We start from the raw sequence: 17,138 nt of genomic DNA, 5'->3' as shown, positions 1-17,138 counted from the left end.
GCGTCTCCTTTGTATTCTTTGGTGGTCGTCATAGCGACCGTGGGGGTGGGCGGGGAAGCGCATACACGTAAGACGTGCTTACGTCACATTAAGGCGACTGCGTTACTTGGCGGCAGCGACCGGGGCTTTGTACACGAGGAACGAAAATGAGCAAAGCGCACCCGCCCGAGCTGAAGAAGTAAGGAACGGCCCGGGGGGGGGCAGTGAGGGGCAGAGCGGAGGGGGCAAGTGAGGGGCAGAGCGGAGGGGGCAAGTGAGGGGCAGAGCGGAGGGGGCAAGTGAGGGGCAGAGCGGAGGGGGCAGTGAGGGGCAGAGCGGAGGGCAAGTGAGGGGCAGAGCGGAGGGGCGGCTTAGGCTGTAGCCGGGGAACATACACCCAAACCTGCAGCCTCCATTGCGCTGTTTCATGTTGAATGGCCCGTTTTGGAGCATGGAGGCTGCAACCACATCATTCACACAGAAAGAAATGGGGATCTTTTCGATTCCCACATATCTTCCAATTATATTTTGTGGTCAAACTGATTGATTGCCCATATATTGCAATATACTCCAAGCTGGCCAACTACATCAGTCGCAGTCATAGGATTCATTAAGGATTCTAGTATTTCATAATGTGCACATGGATCTCTGGGAAGAGTGAAGTAGCTCTTATGCCTGATACTAACCCTATAAGGGAACTGCATTGGCTTCTCTTGGGTCCCTAGTCTAGTGATCTGAGCACAGGTGATTAGGTCTTGTTGAGTTATTATTATAATATAATGTATTTAAATGTTGTGTACTTTTTACTTTTAGGTTCATGGACAAGAAACTGTCTTGTAAGTATTGAAAAATTTTCCATCTACTTGTAAAAAGAAAAAAAAATAAAGGAAAACTATACCCCCCAAACAATGTAGGTCTCTATAAAAATGTTTCATAAACAAGCTCATATGTAAAACTAAATTAATCTAAATAAACCATTTTCTTAAAAATATTATTTTTTTAGTAGTATGTGCTATCGGGTGGTACTAAATAGGAAATTGCCATTTTATGAATTAAGGGCCACCCCCTGGGATCATAGGATTCACAGTGCACACAAACAAGCCAAGACACACATACATGTTAGGCCCCATCAGCCAATGAATGGGCAGAGTTCTGCCTTTTGCTCCCACACTACTCCCTGTTACAGTCAGAGCTGCATTATTTCCTGTCAGCTGATCTCTGAGGGAGCACACAGCCCATCACTAAATGGTGGCTCAAGGGAAAGGATGTAAAAGGGCAATATTTACTAATATATATTCCAGTTTGACAATATTCTTTAATAGGCCACTTAACAAAATATAAACTATCTGTTGGTTAAGTATTCGTTCTGGGGGTATAGTTTTCTTTTAAAAAATAAAAATATATATGATGAGGTCTGTGCTCGGACCTTATTCAGGTGCTTGGCCAAATAACAGTGTTATTTAGAATAAGAAGCAGCAGAGAGATGGTGCAATGAAGGATTTATTCAGGATACAGGACTGCTGTTCCTCACTCTATATAAATATATGCAGTTATAAGGGAACTGTACCAGGTGACTCCCCAAACCAGTAAACCACCAAAACCTTGAAGCATCTGATCAAATTTCCTTTCTTTTCTTTCTTTCAGTGAAGTTAAATGGTGGGAGACATGTCCAGGGGATTCTGCGTGGCTTTGATCCCTTCATGAACCTTGTAATAGATGAGTGCACAGAGATATCAGGGGGTGGCCACCAAAACACCATTGGAATGGTGGTAAGTGTTAGACTGAGCTGCAACATATATTGTATGGTCCCTTACTGTGTGTGTAATTTAGGGTGGCCGTTCATGGTCAGATTTTCCAATTTTTAAACTAACATTTGAGGACAACGCAACGCAAAATATAATTTTTTGCCTAATAAAAGAAAACAGAATTCTCAGCTTTGCAATATACATTTATTACAAATTTGTAATGGTTTTTGAGTTATTTGTATATATAATTGCTATTAGAAGCAGTGTTTGTCTGTCCTTTTCTATTCTCTGCCCTGGTGGCTCTGGCATTTGAAACAATGTAACACAAGGCAGCCAACTGACAGACCTGACTTGGGGAAGGAGACTGACTTTTGCAACATTGTTTAAAAAGTAACCACCAGGAGTTCGGCAAATGCTGCTTTCAATAGCAATTACATTTACAAATGGCATTTAATCATACAATGTTATCCACAGAGAAGTAGCACGTTAAAGATGTCGTCATTTTGTTGCCAAAAGGTAAAGTAATATTGTGCATCTACAATGCTATATCAGCTTGTGGCGGAAGCAGTATAAACAGGAAGTGATGTATTTTTCATCAATTTTTATCGATATTGGTATGCTATTTGCTATTACAACAAGTGAACGAATGAGTTCTGCTTGTTTGTAATGTGGCTGGTTGCCTTGGCTTGCTGGTATTGCAGCAAGGTATTCTTTTGCCTGTATTTATATTTACCAACAGCATGCACATGACTTTTCATAGTGTTTATGTGGTTAAAATGTAGGGTTGGCAACAAACATTTGGGTCTTGTCATATGCGTTCGTTGACTTCTGCAGGTACTGCCAATATATGCACAGAAAGCGACTGTTCAACGACAACTTTCACACCAACTCTTATCGTTGCCCAACTGATATTTTTAAGAATGTTGGGCCAATTAGTAAATTCTTACATCTAGAATTGTTTGTACACTACCAGCTATACAGTTTGTCCTGAAATCAGTCGTGAGACTACAAAATCTGAGCATGTATGGCTGCATTTAGTGGAATATGGTCAGATTATTAGCAGCTAATATTGCAAAGTGTATTGGCTTCTGTGAAGTTCAGATTAAATAATGACTAATCGGCTGAGCAGCTTTAGTACTTTAAAGATGGCCAGTTTAAAGAGAGGGATCTAGCCCATGTTTTCTGGGTAGGATGAGTTCATTGTTTTATTATATGCACAGTGCATGGCTACATACATCAGTGCTATGTACCACATGCATTTAAGTTAATTGCCATTAAGCCCAGCATTGTGGGATTTCTGTGTTCACTAGGGATGTACTGAATCCACTATTTTTGGATTCAACCGAACCCTGAATCCTTCATAAAAGACTTATTAGAATTTGTTGCATTTATTAAGGGGTGATATATGTGGTTAACCTTTCTTTTTTTGCTTTACAGGTAATTCGAGGGAACAGCATTATAATGCTGGAAGCTTTGGAGCGAGTTTAGCTTTCATTTATAACAGTTGTTAATATGCCCCTTCCTCCTCCTCCTGGTGCAAATGCCCTTATGTTAAGTGAAGATGCTACATTCCTTCTGTGAATTTGTTTTTTGTATTAAAAGCCTTCAAATAGAAGTTCTACTTTGTGATTTTACTTAAAAGAGCATTATGCACCTCTGCAAGCATTGGTTAGTTTGCCTGCACAATACACAGGGACAAGACACATGTGCCATGAAGACTAAGACATAAATACTTTGGGTTACAATCTACAAGATAATTCTGTAAGGCCAAAAACACAGGTTGTGTGTTGCTCACCAACAGTATTAGAATTATTTGTTGTGAGCATGGGCTATGATGGGTAAACTGCTATATACCATATATATATAAAACCACCAGTGCCAAGCATTAGCTTGTATGGTGTAAATATTACTACTGTTGGTCTATAGGATGAGTCTGGGTTAGTGGATGTTAGCAGAATGTTATCTGTCTGGAACATTTTTGGAGGAAGCATCAATTTTATGATTTGGACTAGTGAGAGCAAACACTAAAGGTGGCCATACACATTAAGGTTTTTTTTCTCCCTAACAACCAATTTCATTGCGATCTGACAATCCGTCAAATTATCATAAGGTTAGTGGGCACCAAACGTTCGCACATCTAGCTATTTTTCATCTGACATCTGTCAAGTTTTAAAATTGTAGTTGTTACCAATGAAATGTGCCCATTCTCCAGTTTTTTGCAGGACCAAAGCAGGTAGTTTTCCTAGCTTCAGCTAGACGATATCACTTGAAATGGTCAAATCGTACTTTTAAGCCATCGTTTCAGGATAAGCTTGATCCTACGATAACTAAAAGATCTTTTAAAAATCTTAATGTGTATGGCCTGCTTAATGCTGCAGTGTACAATGACATTTTTGACAGGTCTGTTCTTCCTAATTTGTGTGCAGTTCTTCTGCACAATCATGGGGACATGATTCAAATACTTCCACCTAAGCAAACCAATTCTGCACAGAGCTCACAGTGTTTGAATGGCCTGCACTGAGCTCTGCCATCTACCTATCAATATCTGTTGGGTGAACTGTAATGCTAGCTGTGAGCCAGGCCTAATCTGTAATTCTCTTGTCTTTATAGAAACCAGTACCTATACCATCTAGTGGGAAGCCTTCTTTAATTGTAGAAGCTATAAAACAACAGTTTAGCAAAGGGAGGACCAACTTCATATATTACACTTGGGTTTGAGAATAAGATATAGGATAGGCTTATACCTAGATACTTTTGGTAATCCAGTTGTATTAAAGGAAATGGTAACTAGCATTACTTTTGCTTAATTCAATCTAGTCTGATTTGTAACAGCATATTTTGTACAGGAACAAGAGCTTGGCTTATAGTCTACATCCAGTTTATCCCACAGGCAGTCCATTGCTTTAGGACTCTTGCAGGCTACTTAACTTCTTCCACTCCCATCTCATCCCCTTGCTCCAGAGAATGTGTTTCTAATGTTCAAAGGCCTTTATGCCACTTCAGCCATAGCTTAGGGTTGCAAATAGTTGTGTGAGGCTTAAGAAGCACTGCTCATGCAAGGAGTGGGTGTTGAGTTGTGTCAAAACCCAGTGCAGGACTCTAGCCTACTCTGGAAAACTCAAATTTTAGTTTAATATATAGATGTTGTGCTGACTCCCTGGTCAAGGTTAAAATATATTTATATATGTTTTAAATATTTCAGGTCTGTTGAAAGAAAACAAATGTATTTTAGGTTTTCAAAAATTTTTTTATTTTATTAGACTGTATATTCAGTGGAAAGTTTGGTATTTTAGACAAGGCAGCCAATAATTGTCAGGAACTTCAGATGTTTGGCTGCCTGCTCTGTCTGTACAGTGGACTTCTGGTGACTTGCAGTGAAAAATGTTATCATAGAAAAATTAAAATTTTGAACCGTGTAGAGCAAACTGATCCTGACATGTTTCATGCGCTTCAGGCAGTTTTTTTACAGGTCAAAATCTGCCATTCGCTCTCTAAAAGCATATGAACACACCCTCAATTAACTCTCTTCTTGTCATTTTATATTTACGACATATTTGATCCATATCATATTGCACTTGAAACCGCATATATATATATATATATATATATATATATATATATATATATAAAATCTAAAGGCTGGTTTATTAAAGGAAAGGTTGAAATCACTAGGTACCAAGTTAGGCACCCCACAGTCACTGTATTTACTTTCCTGATAACTCGGTCCGGTGCTCATATTAGCAGGAAACTGCCCCGGCCTGAGTTTCTCTGCACAGCAGAGCAATCACTTGGGGTGCCTCACTTTTGGCACCCTCCCTGTGATTTCACCTTAACTTCTCCTTTAATGGCCAAATATGAGTTAATTGGGGTTGTGTTTTGTTATTAGTAAGCAAGTTCAGGCTTCACAGACCAAGGCTTACGAATCAATAATGGTATAATCACCAAACCAGTAGTGTTTATTTCCACAATTGCAGTATGTATTTATGAAACACAGGTATGAGATCTATTATCCAGAATGCATGGGACCCTTGCGATTTTTCAGATTCAGGATCTTACTGTAATTTAGATTTCCATACCTTAAGTCTACTAATAAATCATTTAAATTAAACCCAATAGCACTATTTTGCCTCCAGTAAGGATTAATTATATCTTAGTTGGGATCAAGAATAAGGTACTGTTTTATTATTACAGAGGAAATTCCTTAAGAATTATTTGGTTATAATGAAGTCTATGGGAGATGGCTTTCCTGTAATTCAGAGCTTTCTGGATAACAGGTCCCATACTTGTATTAAATGGTTTCATTGCAATCATGACTGCTTAAATTAGGGTTTTTTTTATCATAAATCTTGACTATGGCTGTAAAATCTTGAACAGATTTATTAATAAATTTGCCACTGCATGTTTTATGATTTATTAGACACAAATTCCAATCTATGCTTTCAAACAATGGTGAAAGTTTTCAGGTAAGATACAAAATACTGATGTAAAAACAGATTTCTATACATCATTGCTATATTTTTAGAAAAATGCTAAAAAGGCTGGTGTGCCATTCACCTTAGAAACGGAACCTTCACAGCTCATCTCACCACAGACGTCTGCTGACTGCTTATCCCTGAGCATGTCACTGTATGATTACAGGAGGAGCTTCCCTGGATTTCTGCATTCACCTTTACCCCCAAAGGAAATGGCAGATAAGCCAAGAAAAATAGCTGCCATCTGAGTGGATTTGTTTCTGGCACATAGAAATATTAAAGGGATTGTGTCTTTTCTCCTTTTTTCGGTTTGAATGGCTGCCCCCATGGCTACACAGCAGCATTGTGTATATAAACTATAGTAGGGTTTCTGAAGCAAACACACAACTTTTACCAGTGCAGAGGAACAGTACATAATATATTAATTACTCTGAAACACTCATTTTTGTACCAAAGGTATGATTTTGTAACATGCCTGGAAAATGGCTCTTATTAAATAACAAAAATATTAGCAGATCAGCAACAATCCCATTTCCAAACAGAAGATAAATTGCACAGCATACATATACTATATAATTTACTTAAACAATGTTTACATCAAGATGCATGCCAGATGGGTGGATTATTTGGCATTTCATTACTGTGGGAAACTTGCCTGAGCTTTAAACAGGCTGCTCTGGGATTCAAAAATGGGCATTCCAAGTACACAGAGGCCCTAACAGCCCCCACCAGCCCAATAAATAGTGACTGTCCATGGCATCTTACAGCAGCCTCTCTGGCATTTGCCAGAATCCACAGATTACCAGTCCAGGCCACTTATCAGCCTTGATGGGAATGGTCTCAGATGATCTTTTCTATCAGTCCCCGAGCCCCGAGAAAAATTAGTTGGCTTGTGGGCTACTGTCATAAAGTGCCTGACTACTGTCACACAGGAATAAAGAAATACAGCAGAACTGAAATGAATTCACATAATTATACCACAGGTATGTGAGGTGTGTCAATGAGCCTTGTTTTTAATCTTACATTTAGAAAAGGTGATTATTCAGTAGTTGGATTTGTACCAATAATTCCTTCACAGAAGATTAAAGGGGTACTAACCCCTGCTGCACTGCTCAACCAAACTTTACTCAGCTGTTGCTGGTCTACAAATCCCAGAACAATTTTACATATAATGAAGGCTGAGGCATACTGGGAGCTGTAGTCCAGCAACATCAGGGTTGTATTCTTAAAGCAATACTGCACAATAAAACTTTTCCAAAACTTTCCCCAAAATCTCAAGGGCCAGAGGCTGCATTAAAATGCAAGAAACCCTCCAATGGGAATCCCAGCTGATCTGTGTAAATCTGGCTCTGTGTTCCTTGTTCCTACAATTGGAGTTGGAAGCATTAAAGGAACAGGAACACAAAAAAATGAAAGTGTATAAAAGTAACTAAAATATAATGTGCTGCTGCCCTGCACTGGTAAAAGTTGTGTGTTTACTTCAGAAAGTTTACTATAATTTATATAAATAAGCTGCTATGTAGCCATGGAGGCAGCCATTCAAAGGAGAAAAGGCACAGACACATAGCAGATAACAGATAAAACACTATTGTATTCTACAGAACTTATCTGTTATCTGCTATGTAACCTGTGCCTTTTCTCCTTTTTTCCAGCTTGAATGGCTGCCCCCGTGGCTACACAGCAGCTTATTATATAAATTATAGTAGTGTTACTGTAGCAAACACACCAGTTTTACCAGTGCAGGGCAACAGTGCATTATATATTTATTACTTTAAAGCTCTTTCATTTTTTAGTGTTACTGTTCCTTTAAGCACAGTTTTCCAGCACTGAACAAGTCTGTCCTTTATCCCCAGGTCTGATTCCTGTGCCATATAATAAGGGGGGAAAAAATGACATAATTATCTCTATATGTAAGATAACAGCAAGATGTCTGACAGTGCTGGGAATCAGTGTTCTCATTGGCCTTCCTCCTGCACTTGTAATGAGCTTTTAGGGCAGCAGACTGCTCAGTGGTGAATTGCCTTGCATCTATAATTACATTTTTGTGCAACTTCTACAGTAAAACTAGGGAGCTCGGTGGGACAGTGTTATGATTGGGTTTACAACCTGGTCTCAACAACGTGATGCTGAAAATGTGGTACCACAAAAAGACAGTAGTTGTGCACTACAAGTCCATGTTATTAGAGAGGTGGCATAGAGCAAATCACTTCTTAGCATATAAGCTAATAACATTTCCAATGTACATTTTTATTTATTTACTTTTTGTCTTTAAATTCTGCCCCTCTAGACACAAAAAGCATAATAGTCAGCCTTAGGGCTCTGGTACACGGGGAGATTAGTCGCCCGCGAGCAGGGAGTTTTGCCGCAGGCGACTAATCTCCCCGTGTACCAGAGCCCTTACTAACCACAAGGACTTTGCACAGCATTCCCCTCTCTGCAGACTTGCTGTGCTTGGTCCTTCATTGGTTAAATAGAACTATACCATTATATTTATATTTTATATTAGGGGGTGGTTATTTTTCTTTTGTCCCCTGCTGATAATCTATTTACTTTCCATATCTCTGCAGGATTCTCATCCATGATCGTGGAACTTATGAATATTATGCTTTTAGATCACCTATACAATAAAAAAGAGAGAGAATTTAAAACTACACCAAAAGAAAAAATTGCACATTGGGAAATAAATTCAGCCCATGTACTAAAATAGATTTCAAGTCATTAAAAAAAACTTTCCCTTTAAATTAAAAAGAAAAAGGGAAAAGAATGAATTAGACCAAATATCCTCTTTTAGAGGAAACAGCTTACAACTCAGACTTGATCTTCTCCAATATATTCTCTTGGTCAACCTTTTCATCTATGCCATGCCATTGATGGTGGGAGAGCAGGGCCACATTCTTGGCCGAGACCGCGCTCATTTCCATGGCACTAGCTGCCCACTCTATACTGCTGATATAGTAGATCCTATCATGGAGAATGATGGGAGGCAGCTTTTCTGGGGGGCTGTAGCGAGGATATGCCAGCCATGTCTTTGAGCGAACAGCATGATAAGACTTGAATAGCAGATGCAGTTGATCCTTGGTTAGAGGCTCAGGAGAGAACACCTTCCAGACTTTTAGGTCTGTAGATTTTGAGGGATCTCCTCCTCCTGTAGATTTCACTGGAGACACAGCACCAATGCTGTTAATAAACAGACTGGGGTTATCTGTGGTTAGGATAGCAGACAGCTCATTTGGACAAGGCTCCGGGCACCCAAAGAATGAATAGTTAAGCTGTCCATGGATAAAAGTAGCGACTGTTTGTTGGTAGGGCCTTGTGAAGGTTTTAATGGGAGGATCAAAGTTCAGGAATTTAATGCTGGAAAGTCCTTTGTTAAGTGGAGCTGCAATGATAACAATGTCGTACAGTACATGTTGGGAACCACTTTCCGTCTCAGCGTTTACCTCATATAATGTCACAGTATCTCCTGTAAAAGGACAAAAACAGAGGACACTTTACACAGACATCACAAATGTTTTCAGCCTGTGCTTGAGATTTTGTTCTCTTTGTCCTAAATCAGGGTTAACCTTATATTCTAATGATCCATAGAGAATACACTATAGAACAAGGCCATCCAAACGGCATCCCTACAGCTTGAATCACATCTAACAATATCAGCTGTAATCATTTCTATGTATTTCTCAAGTACGGAGAACCCAGCAGCTCACCAAGCTGCTGTGAGGTTAGGGCAGGAGAGCACTCCAAGGAAGGTAGTCTGAAAAATCATCCAGAAGGGCTGACTTCTTGGGCAGCTGGTTGTAAATACAGTCCGTCTTTCCATTTAAGGTTAAAATAACCAATTTTAGAAGTTTTTAGAGAAGGAATGAGTTGGTACAGCATTGGTAAATGAATAATATCAGTCTTTAGAAAGACGGCACTTACCCGATTTCAGTGGGCGAGTTTTCTGTTGTACTGATGTAACCGTGCCACGAATGAGATTGGCATTTGAAGCATACAGGAGACCTGTACATACGAGACTATTACCACCTTCTACAGACCACAGACCAGAGTCAGTGCCAGCCAGAGACACAGAACCTAAGAAAGAATCATATGGAGGAAGTTAAACAGTAACAGCACTTTCTTATTTTTCCTTTTCTTCTTGGTTTCCAACCACACTGCTCAGAAGCCTTCAACACTTCTTAATAACAAGGCAGCAGGTGTTTTCGCTGATAAATGGCTATTTTAGAAAAACTAATATGGTCATGGGTTGCACCCACTCTTTCCAGAAATATACTAAAACATTAGCTTATTGACTCACTTTTTTATATAACTATTTCACCACTATTTAACCTTTAAATCCCCAATCGCTCTGCTCCTCCACCTTCTTCTTCACTTGTGTCCCGAGCCAAAGCTAGTTTTATGCTGTTGGATTGCCTCTATACAGGCACAATGACGATGTGTCCTTACTACAGAGGAATACCTGTGCTGGCCTGAAGATCTGGTATCTCTTTCAAAAAACTATAATGTAAAAACCTGTACCTGCCATTCCCTGCACCCAGTGACATCCACACCCCTGGATAACAAATTAGAAGGTTATAATAAACCTCCCAGCAAGGGAACAGCTGCAAGGTTAAACCCTGCAAGCAGAAATATTAATAAAGAAAATAAAACAAATAAAGGTATAGGAGGTATAGATGTCACACAAACTAGCCCAAAATGTTGCTAAAATGTAGTTGTACAACTTTTACTTCAGAAACGGAGGCCAGTTGGAATATCCTAATAGGAATATATGTGTGGTGGTATCCCCACAGTTAATAATTCTAGCCTCCCCCACTACAAGCTTCATGGAGTTGAACTTTTTGTAAAGAACTCACCAACAAAGCTATTGATTTTGCCTCCTTGCAAATAGTTGACTCTCATGGCAGGAGTTACTATCTCTTCAATAAATCTGTGCGAGAAGCCAGCTTTCTCCAATGTCTCACTGATTGTTGTGTTTAAGTATGCAGTGAAGTCTCGGCCACCCATGGCATGAAGCAGGGACTCCGTGCTGGAGAATGAATAGTCGTAGGTTTGATAGCGATAAATCCTGCAGAACATACAAAATAAATTATTCCAGCAGCCATCTCCAAAGGCCTCTATAAAGTAAAGCGGCATTCAAATAAAGCTCCTCCTTTACACACCCTTATATTTCACAAGAACGACCAAGCCCCAAAGGGCCTGTAGTAAGATTTCTCTGCTGTACTCACCCCACACTACCATCATATCTACTGCGTAAAACACTTCTACATTTCACCATATCATGGGATTTTTTTGTCCAATATTTTTCATATTCACAGGCTGGATTAAAGTAACTAAGGGTGACTAAGAACCATCAAAATCCTCTAGATATATGCATTGCAGTAACTGCAAATTGCCATTAGGGTGAGGACACAATATTAGCTAAACACTACTAGTAGCAGCTACTTCGTGGCTACAAAAATAGACAATGCTGATCATTTACTGATAATTGTCTCTAGGTGTGTTTTAGCTGAGGTAATTCTCAGTGTTCTCTATGGCAGTAGCTCCACGTCTAAGTGATTACCCTTACAAGCAATGACGGGCAGTTCCAAACTTTCTCTGATGGCAGAAATATGCCAGCAGAGAAAACACCTGGGTTCTACTGGACTAAATCTAAGTAAATAATTAAAGAAGAAAAGGCACAATCACTGGGGGGGTGCAAAATATTAGGTGCCCCAAGTGACGGTAATCACTTACCTGGTAGCCCTGTCTGGAGTACCTGCGAGCAAGTGATCCTCTTCTTTCAGTCTTTTTTTTCAATCCTGGGGCCAACGAATGCGCAGTAGAGTGAAAAAGCCACAGTTTTTGTTGAAGTTCGGCTTTTCACTTTACTGTGCATGCGGAGTGAAGAAAGAAGAAGGGAAAGGATCTCTCGCTTACAGGTACGCCTAGGTGGTAGCATGATAATGGCAAATGCAAGGATGCAAAAAGATGTTGGGATTAAATCATACAGGATGATTAATAGATACTATAAACCATTGGATTCTGTGAGTCTACCCCCCTTTTTGCTTGCAGGCCACTAAGGCTAGGTTTTAGGCTAATGCCACACAATGGGGCACATTTACTAATCCACGAACGTCCGAAAAGTGTCCGAATTCGTTTTTTTCGTAATGATCGGTATTTTGTGACTTATTCGAGCAATCAATACGAAAAAGTCGCGACAATTCGCAAAAGTCGTAATGGCTATGCAAAAGTCGCGACAATTCACGAAAGTCATAATGGCTATGCAAAAGTCGCGACAATTCACGAAATTTGTAATGGCTATGAAAAAGTCGCAACAATTCACGAAAGTCATAATGGCTATGAAAAAGTCACGACAATTCACGAAATTTGTAATGACTATGAAAAAGTCGCAACAATTCACGAAAGTCATAATGGCTATGAAAAAGTCGCGACAATTCAATAAATTTGTAATGGCTATGAAAAAGTCGCGACAATTCGTGCAAGTCGTAACCGCTACGAAAAAGCCGCAAAATGTTCGTTTTCCAATCCGAATTTTTCCCATTCGGATTCGTGGATTAGTAAATCAGCCCCAAAGTGTATGGTGCATATTTTCGGCAAGCCGAAAAATGCTTGCCAAGGATACAATCCATACGCTTAAAACTCCCCCTACCTGTGCCTGCACCCAAAATGAATTGAATACGCTCGGGTGCAGGCACATGTAGCCAATATCCGCCTAGAGATTTTCACTTTAACTGTAATGATACAATGCGTTTACACACACACACACACATATATGTATAGATCCATATCCAAGTAGATGTGTATAGAGGTAATTATCCATATAAAGTTGTTGATGCGCCATCAGCCTAACAAACAAATACACACATATGTAACCAGCTACAAGAAGCAGCTGCTAATCTCTTCAAGTGACATAACCTTTTCTACAACTGATCTTTTTAAAGGGGGCACTCTAATCTAAATGTCAGGAAATAGATGAATGTAGGTATGCCATTGTTATTACATTAACTTTTTTTTCTAAAGTTAGGAAAGTACCTCATGAATTTATCCAACATGTCTTCCACCCACATGTGCATTCGCAGGAAATTCAGCCCATACTGCCACAGCATTTTGATGATGTTAATAAGGAACCACTCGCTTTCTTGGAAAACAAACTGCTCTCCGTTATATATCCCAACCAGGTTATCCGAGGGTGAGCGAGGAGACAGACCTGTTGGGCGGTCAGATTTAAAATGTCGGCAAACCAAGAGCCACAGAGCACAAGTAATTTCCTCTTTATGTAGAATCATAGATACTTTGTAAAACATACACCTGGTAAATTATGGGATTGTAGTATTATAAATGAGGTTTAGGTCACCTCAGGCACAAAGGAATTCAGCAGCCCAAAATAACAGACATCCTAGGGGAAATGATATCTCTGCTAAGCATATAGACAGACTTAAAGAGGCCATACACTTTAAGATTCGCTTGTTTGGCGAGGTTATCAAGCGAGCAAATATTTCCCCCCAATATGCCCACCTTGGGTGTGTGATATCATGCTAATGTGATTGTTGCACCCTAGGGCCAAAGAATCAAATTAGAATAAAGGGGATATGAAAAGTCAGAGCAACGACCGCATCAATGAGCTGATGCAGTCTTCCATCCAACAGAAAAATCAAGCCTGTCGGATGAAAATCTGCCCAATTTTTGCCCAGCTATTGGTCGGGGAGGCCCATACACAAGTAGAGAGGCTGCGTATAATGTGCCGTAAAATCCCCTAACTGTACAGAGACCCCCAGAAAACCATATATTTTTGGAAAGTACACATTCTGATGAATTCAAAGTTCAAAAAAAGACATCTCTTTACACCAAACAGCAATGCTTTCCTAAACTTAGTTTTGATGGCATTTCTGAAAACCACCAAAAATGTTGCAATTTGCCCTATTTATCTTACACAATAACATCTTACATAAAAAGGCAAATCACCCTAAATGTGAACACCAGAGGTCTGCTGAACAGGTTGATGCCCAATATGCATAGATATACCAAAGTATGTCATACGTTTCAACCCCAAATGTAAATTGTGTATATGAATTATCTCCCCTCCCAACTAAGCTTCTAGAAACAGAGTCCCCTGACAGTGTATTATGTGCCCTGTAAGCCCCCTAACTGTACAAAGACCCCCAGAAAACTATATATTTTTAGAAAAAACACATTCGGACAAATTTAAAATAGGTAAAGATGTCTTTCTACACCAAATGGCAAAGTTACGCTAAAAAAGTAACAAGCAATAATACAAGCATTAAACTGCAATAAAATCACAAAAATCAAATACAATTAGGCAAATCAATTAAATAAAATAACAGCGTGGTTAGTTGTCAGAAAACTTGATAGCATAGTCGGATCGGGGCCGCATCTGCTCACTGATGCGGTTCACGGTCCTGCAGCTCCTGTACCCGTCGCTATAATTCCATGATTTGGCCCTAGGGCCAAATGATCGAATTAGCCTGACAACCTTAGGTGGGCATTACGGGAAAAGATCTAGGGTTGCTAAAACAAGCAGATCCTAACGTGTATTGTCACCTTAAGACTCTTAAGGTCCCCATACACGGGCCGATTCTAGCTGCCGATATCGGTCCCTTAGACCGAATTAGCAGCTAATCGCCCCGTGTATGGGCACTACCGACGGGCCTGCCCAACCAATATCTGGCCTAAAATCGGCCAGATATCGATCAGGCAGGTTAGGCAATCTAGTCAGATCGGGGACCGCATCGGCTCGTTGATGGGGTCCCCGGACTGACTTTGCGTATACCCGTCGTTATAATGCGATCATTTGGCCCCAGGGCCAAACGATCGAATTAGCCTGAATTCTCCTGATATCGCCCACCCGTGAGAAGAGAAGATCCGCTCGCTGGGCGACATCGCCAAGCCAGTGGATCTGAAGGTGTATGGGCACCTTTAGAAATCTGTCAGCTGACAAAGAGTTTTAGCAGGTGCTGAGACTTGTAGCTTAACATCTAGAGGTCCAAAGGTTTCCCAACTAATCAACAAGTCATGGTTTTCATAGAAACCAGTCTTTATCAGTCTACTAAAAGGAAAGCAAATATTCATTGCAGTGCTAACGCGCTAGAGCAATATAGTACTTTTGTTAGTAAATCAGCCCATTCAGTGAGTACTCTCTGCCAAATAATGGGAGACATAAACTACAGGTTATGACCCCAAGGCATAGAGAGTCAAATGCAGCCACATGATCTGGTCGACTGAAACCCACAATTCCTTTAAATGACCCACACATATGCACAGCACAGTATTCTTTACGAAACATGGCCATATACCTACCCAGCTCTTTCACAAACGTTTTCATGTGGAGATTCATGGGATGAATGACGGACCCCCCAGCCTCATAGAGTTTGCCCTCCATCTCCAAAGTAGCCAGTCGGCCCCCGACTTCTTCCTTCTCATACAAGTCAATCTGGACATTTTTGCCAAACTTCTGGCGCAGGAAATACGCAGCAGACGTACCTCCAATTCCAGCGCCTACAATGGCTGCAAGAGTCAAGCAATACATTTATGGCACACAATATTGCTGCCGGGCCCCCCTATAGCGCCACTGTTACTGCTGGGCCTAGGGGATAGCGAATCAATTATTGCTTTTTTTATTAGCATGTAATCCAATATGTTCACTGTATACACCCATGTATTGTGCAACTTGCTTATGTTGCCACTTTACACACACTATAATTACTATACTGTAAATAATTAATATAACCTCACCTGACTTCAGGCTACTTCTCAGCTTCCCCCTATTTTCCTTTCCATGCAAAGTATCTATTCCCCCCTATCATTATCGTGCAAATTGAGGTATATCTGCATGATAATAATGGGGGGGGGGCACATGCTTTCACACTGCTCACCTATCTTGCTAGGTGGGTTCCTCGGCTCCTCCGCTAAACAAGCCCGCAGAGTGGCCAGAAAGAGAGCAGCATAGAGGAGCCCTGCACAGACACCCATCCCGCAACCACTGCCTGACACTTCCAGCAGCTGCAGATCCTTCCGCAAATCTACAACACGTGACCGCAGAAAGCAGTTTGTACTTTCAAATGGCACGCCTACCCTAGCCCCGCCCCCCGACTCTTCTTGCGGGTCTGTGTGGTATTGCCACCTGCTGTTCACATTTGGAAATGCAACCTACCGGTCCTGCAAAGCTAACGTGTATGCTGCTGGGAGAAGGGCGAAGTCTTAATAAAGCTGTAGTATTAATAAAACCATATCGAATCCATCTAAACAGTAACGTGTGTGTGCATTTTATACGTGCCGCATGACTTGTGGGTGCTGTGTACCGAGTGGGCACAGCTTAGTCAGGGCTTCCTGTAAATAGTTTGCACCATGAGGTGCATGAAAATCTGCTCTGTTATTGGTGTTGCCAGTAGTACTGGCAGACTTGCCACAAGGGTTGGAAGTAGGTTTACCAGCTGGTTGTATTTTATCGGCCTGGCAGGTAAACATGATGCTTGATGCCAATGTTATTAATAGTGAAATAAGGTAAAAACATAGGAGTGCTGGTATTTTTTCCCCAGAAAAGGTGGATCCCCTAGTTTCTACCTCTATATCTGACCATTCAGGCCCAGGCCCGGAATTGTGGAGAGGATATGCCGCCCCGCCGCACAATAATCTTGAAATGTGTGCTCCCATACGGAGCAATGGGGACTTCTCCCCATTGCTCCGTATGCAAGTTGGCCCACGGCGCATGCCCGCTTGCACCCCCCCATTCGCGCATGCGCAGTTCCGCTGGTCACGCACACATGTGCACTGGGGGGGGGCGTGCGACCGGGGGCGGCCTCGGGGCGGGCGATTTTGAAATCCAGCCCTGTTCAGGCCTGAACATCAGTGAAGGGTACAAACAATTTTCCAGCGGCCATTGGTCGCAAAGATAAGATCGTAATTGTTACGTGGATGGTCACCTTTACTG

The 17,138-nt window shown here is 40.9% G+C and overlaps 2 protein-coding genes across 2 annotated transcripts; one reads left to right on the top strand and one right to left on the bottom strand.

Annotated features, from left to right (window-relative positions):
• The first annotated feature begins 119 nt into the window (after window positions 1-119).
• Window positions 120-3,339, top strand: snrpg (small nuclear ribonucleoprotein polypeptide G). Its single transcript, NM_001171649.1, is given in 4 exon segments — window positions 120-178; window positions 793-815; window positions 1,624-1,748; window positions 3,162-3,339. Coding segments are annotated over 4 exon segments (231 nt in total). The 5' UTR covers window positions 120-146; the 3' UTR covers window positions 3,213-3,339.
• A 5,088-nt stretch (window positions 3,340-8,427) lies between these two features.
• Window positions 8,428-16,212, bottom strand: pcyox1 (prenylcysteine oxidase 1). Its single transcript, NM_001016302.2, is given in 7 exon segments — window positions 8,428-8,506; window positions 8,593-9,659; window positions 10,115-10,267; window positions 11,047-11,258; window positions 13,226-13,400; window positions 15,509-15,715; window positions 16,084-16,212. Coding segments are annotated over 6 exon segments (1,506 nt in total). The 5' UTR covers window positions 16,181-16,212; the 3' UTR covers window positions 8,428-8,506; window positions 8,593-8,997.
• Between the last annotated feature and the right edge of the window lie 926 nt (window positions 16,213-17,138).

The sequence above is a fragment of the Xenopus tropicalis genome, chromosome 3 (assembly GCF_000004195.4).
Source record: "Xenopus tropicalis strain Nigerian chromosome 3, UCB_Xtro_10.0, whole genome shotgun sequence".
Taxonomy (NCBI): Eukaryota; Metazoa; Chordata; class Amphibia; order Anura; family Pipidae; genus Xenopus; species Xenopus tropicalis.
The sequence above is the reverse complement of the archived record's forward strand: the minus strand, read 5'-3'. Positions and strand labels throughout refer to the sequence as shown.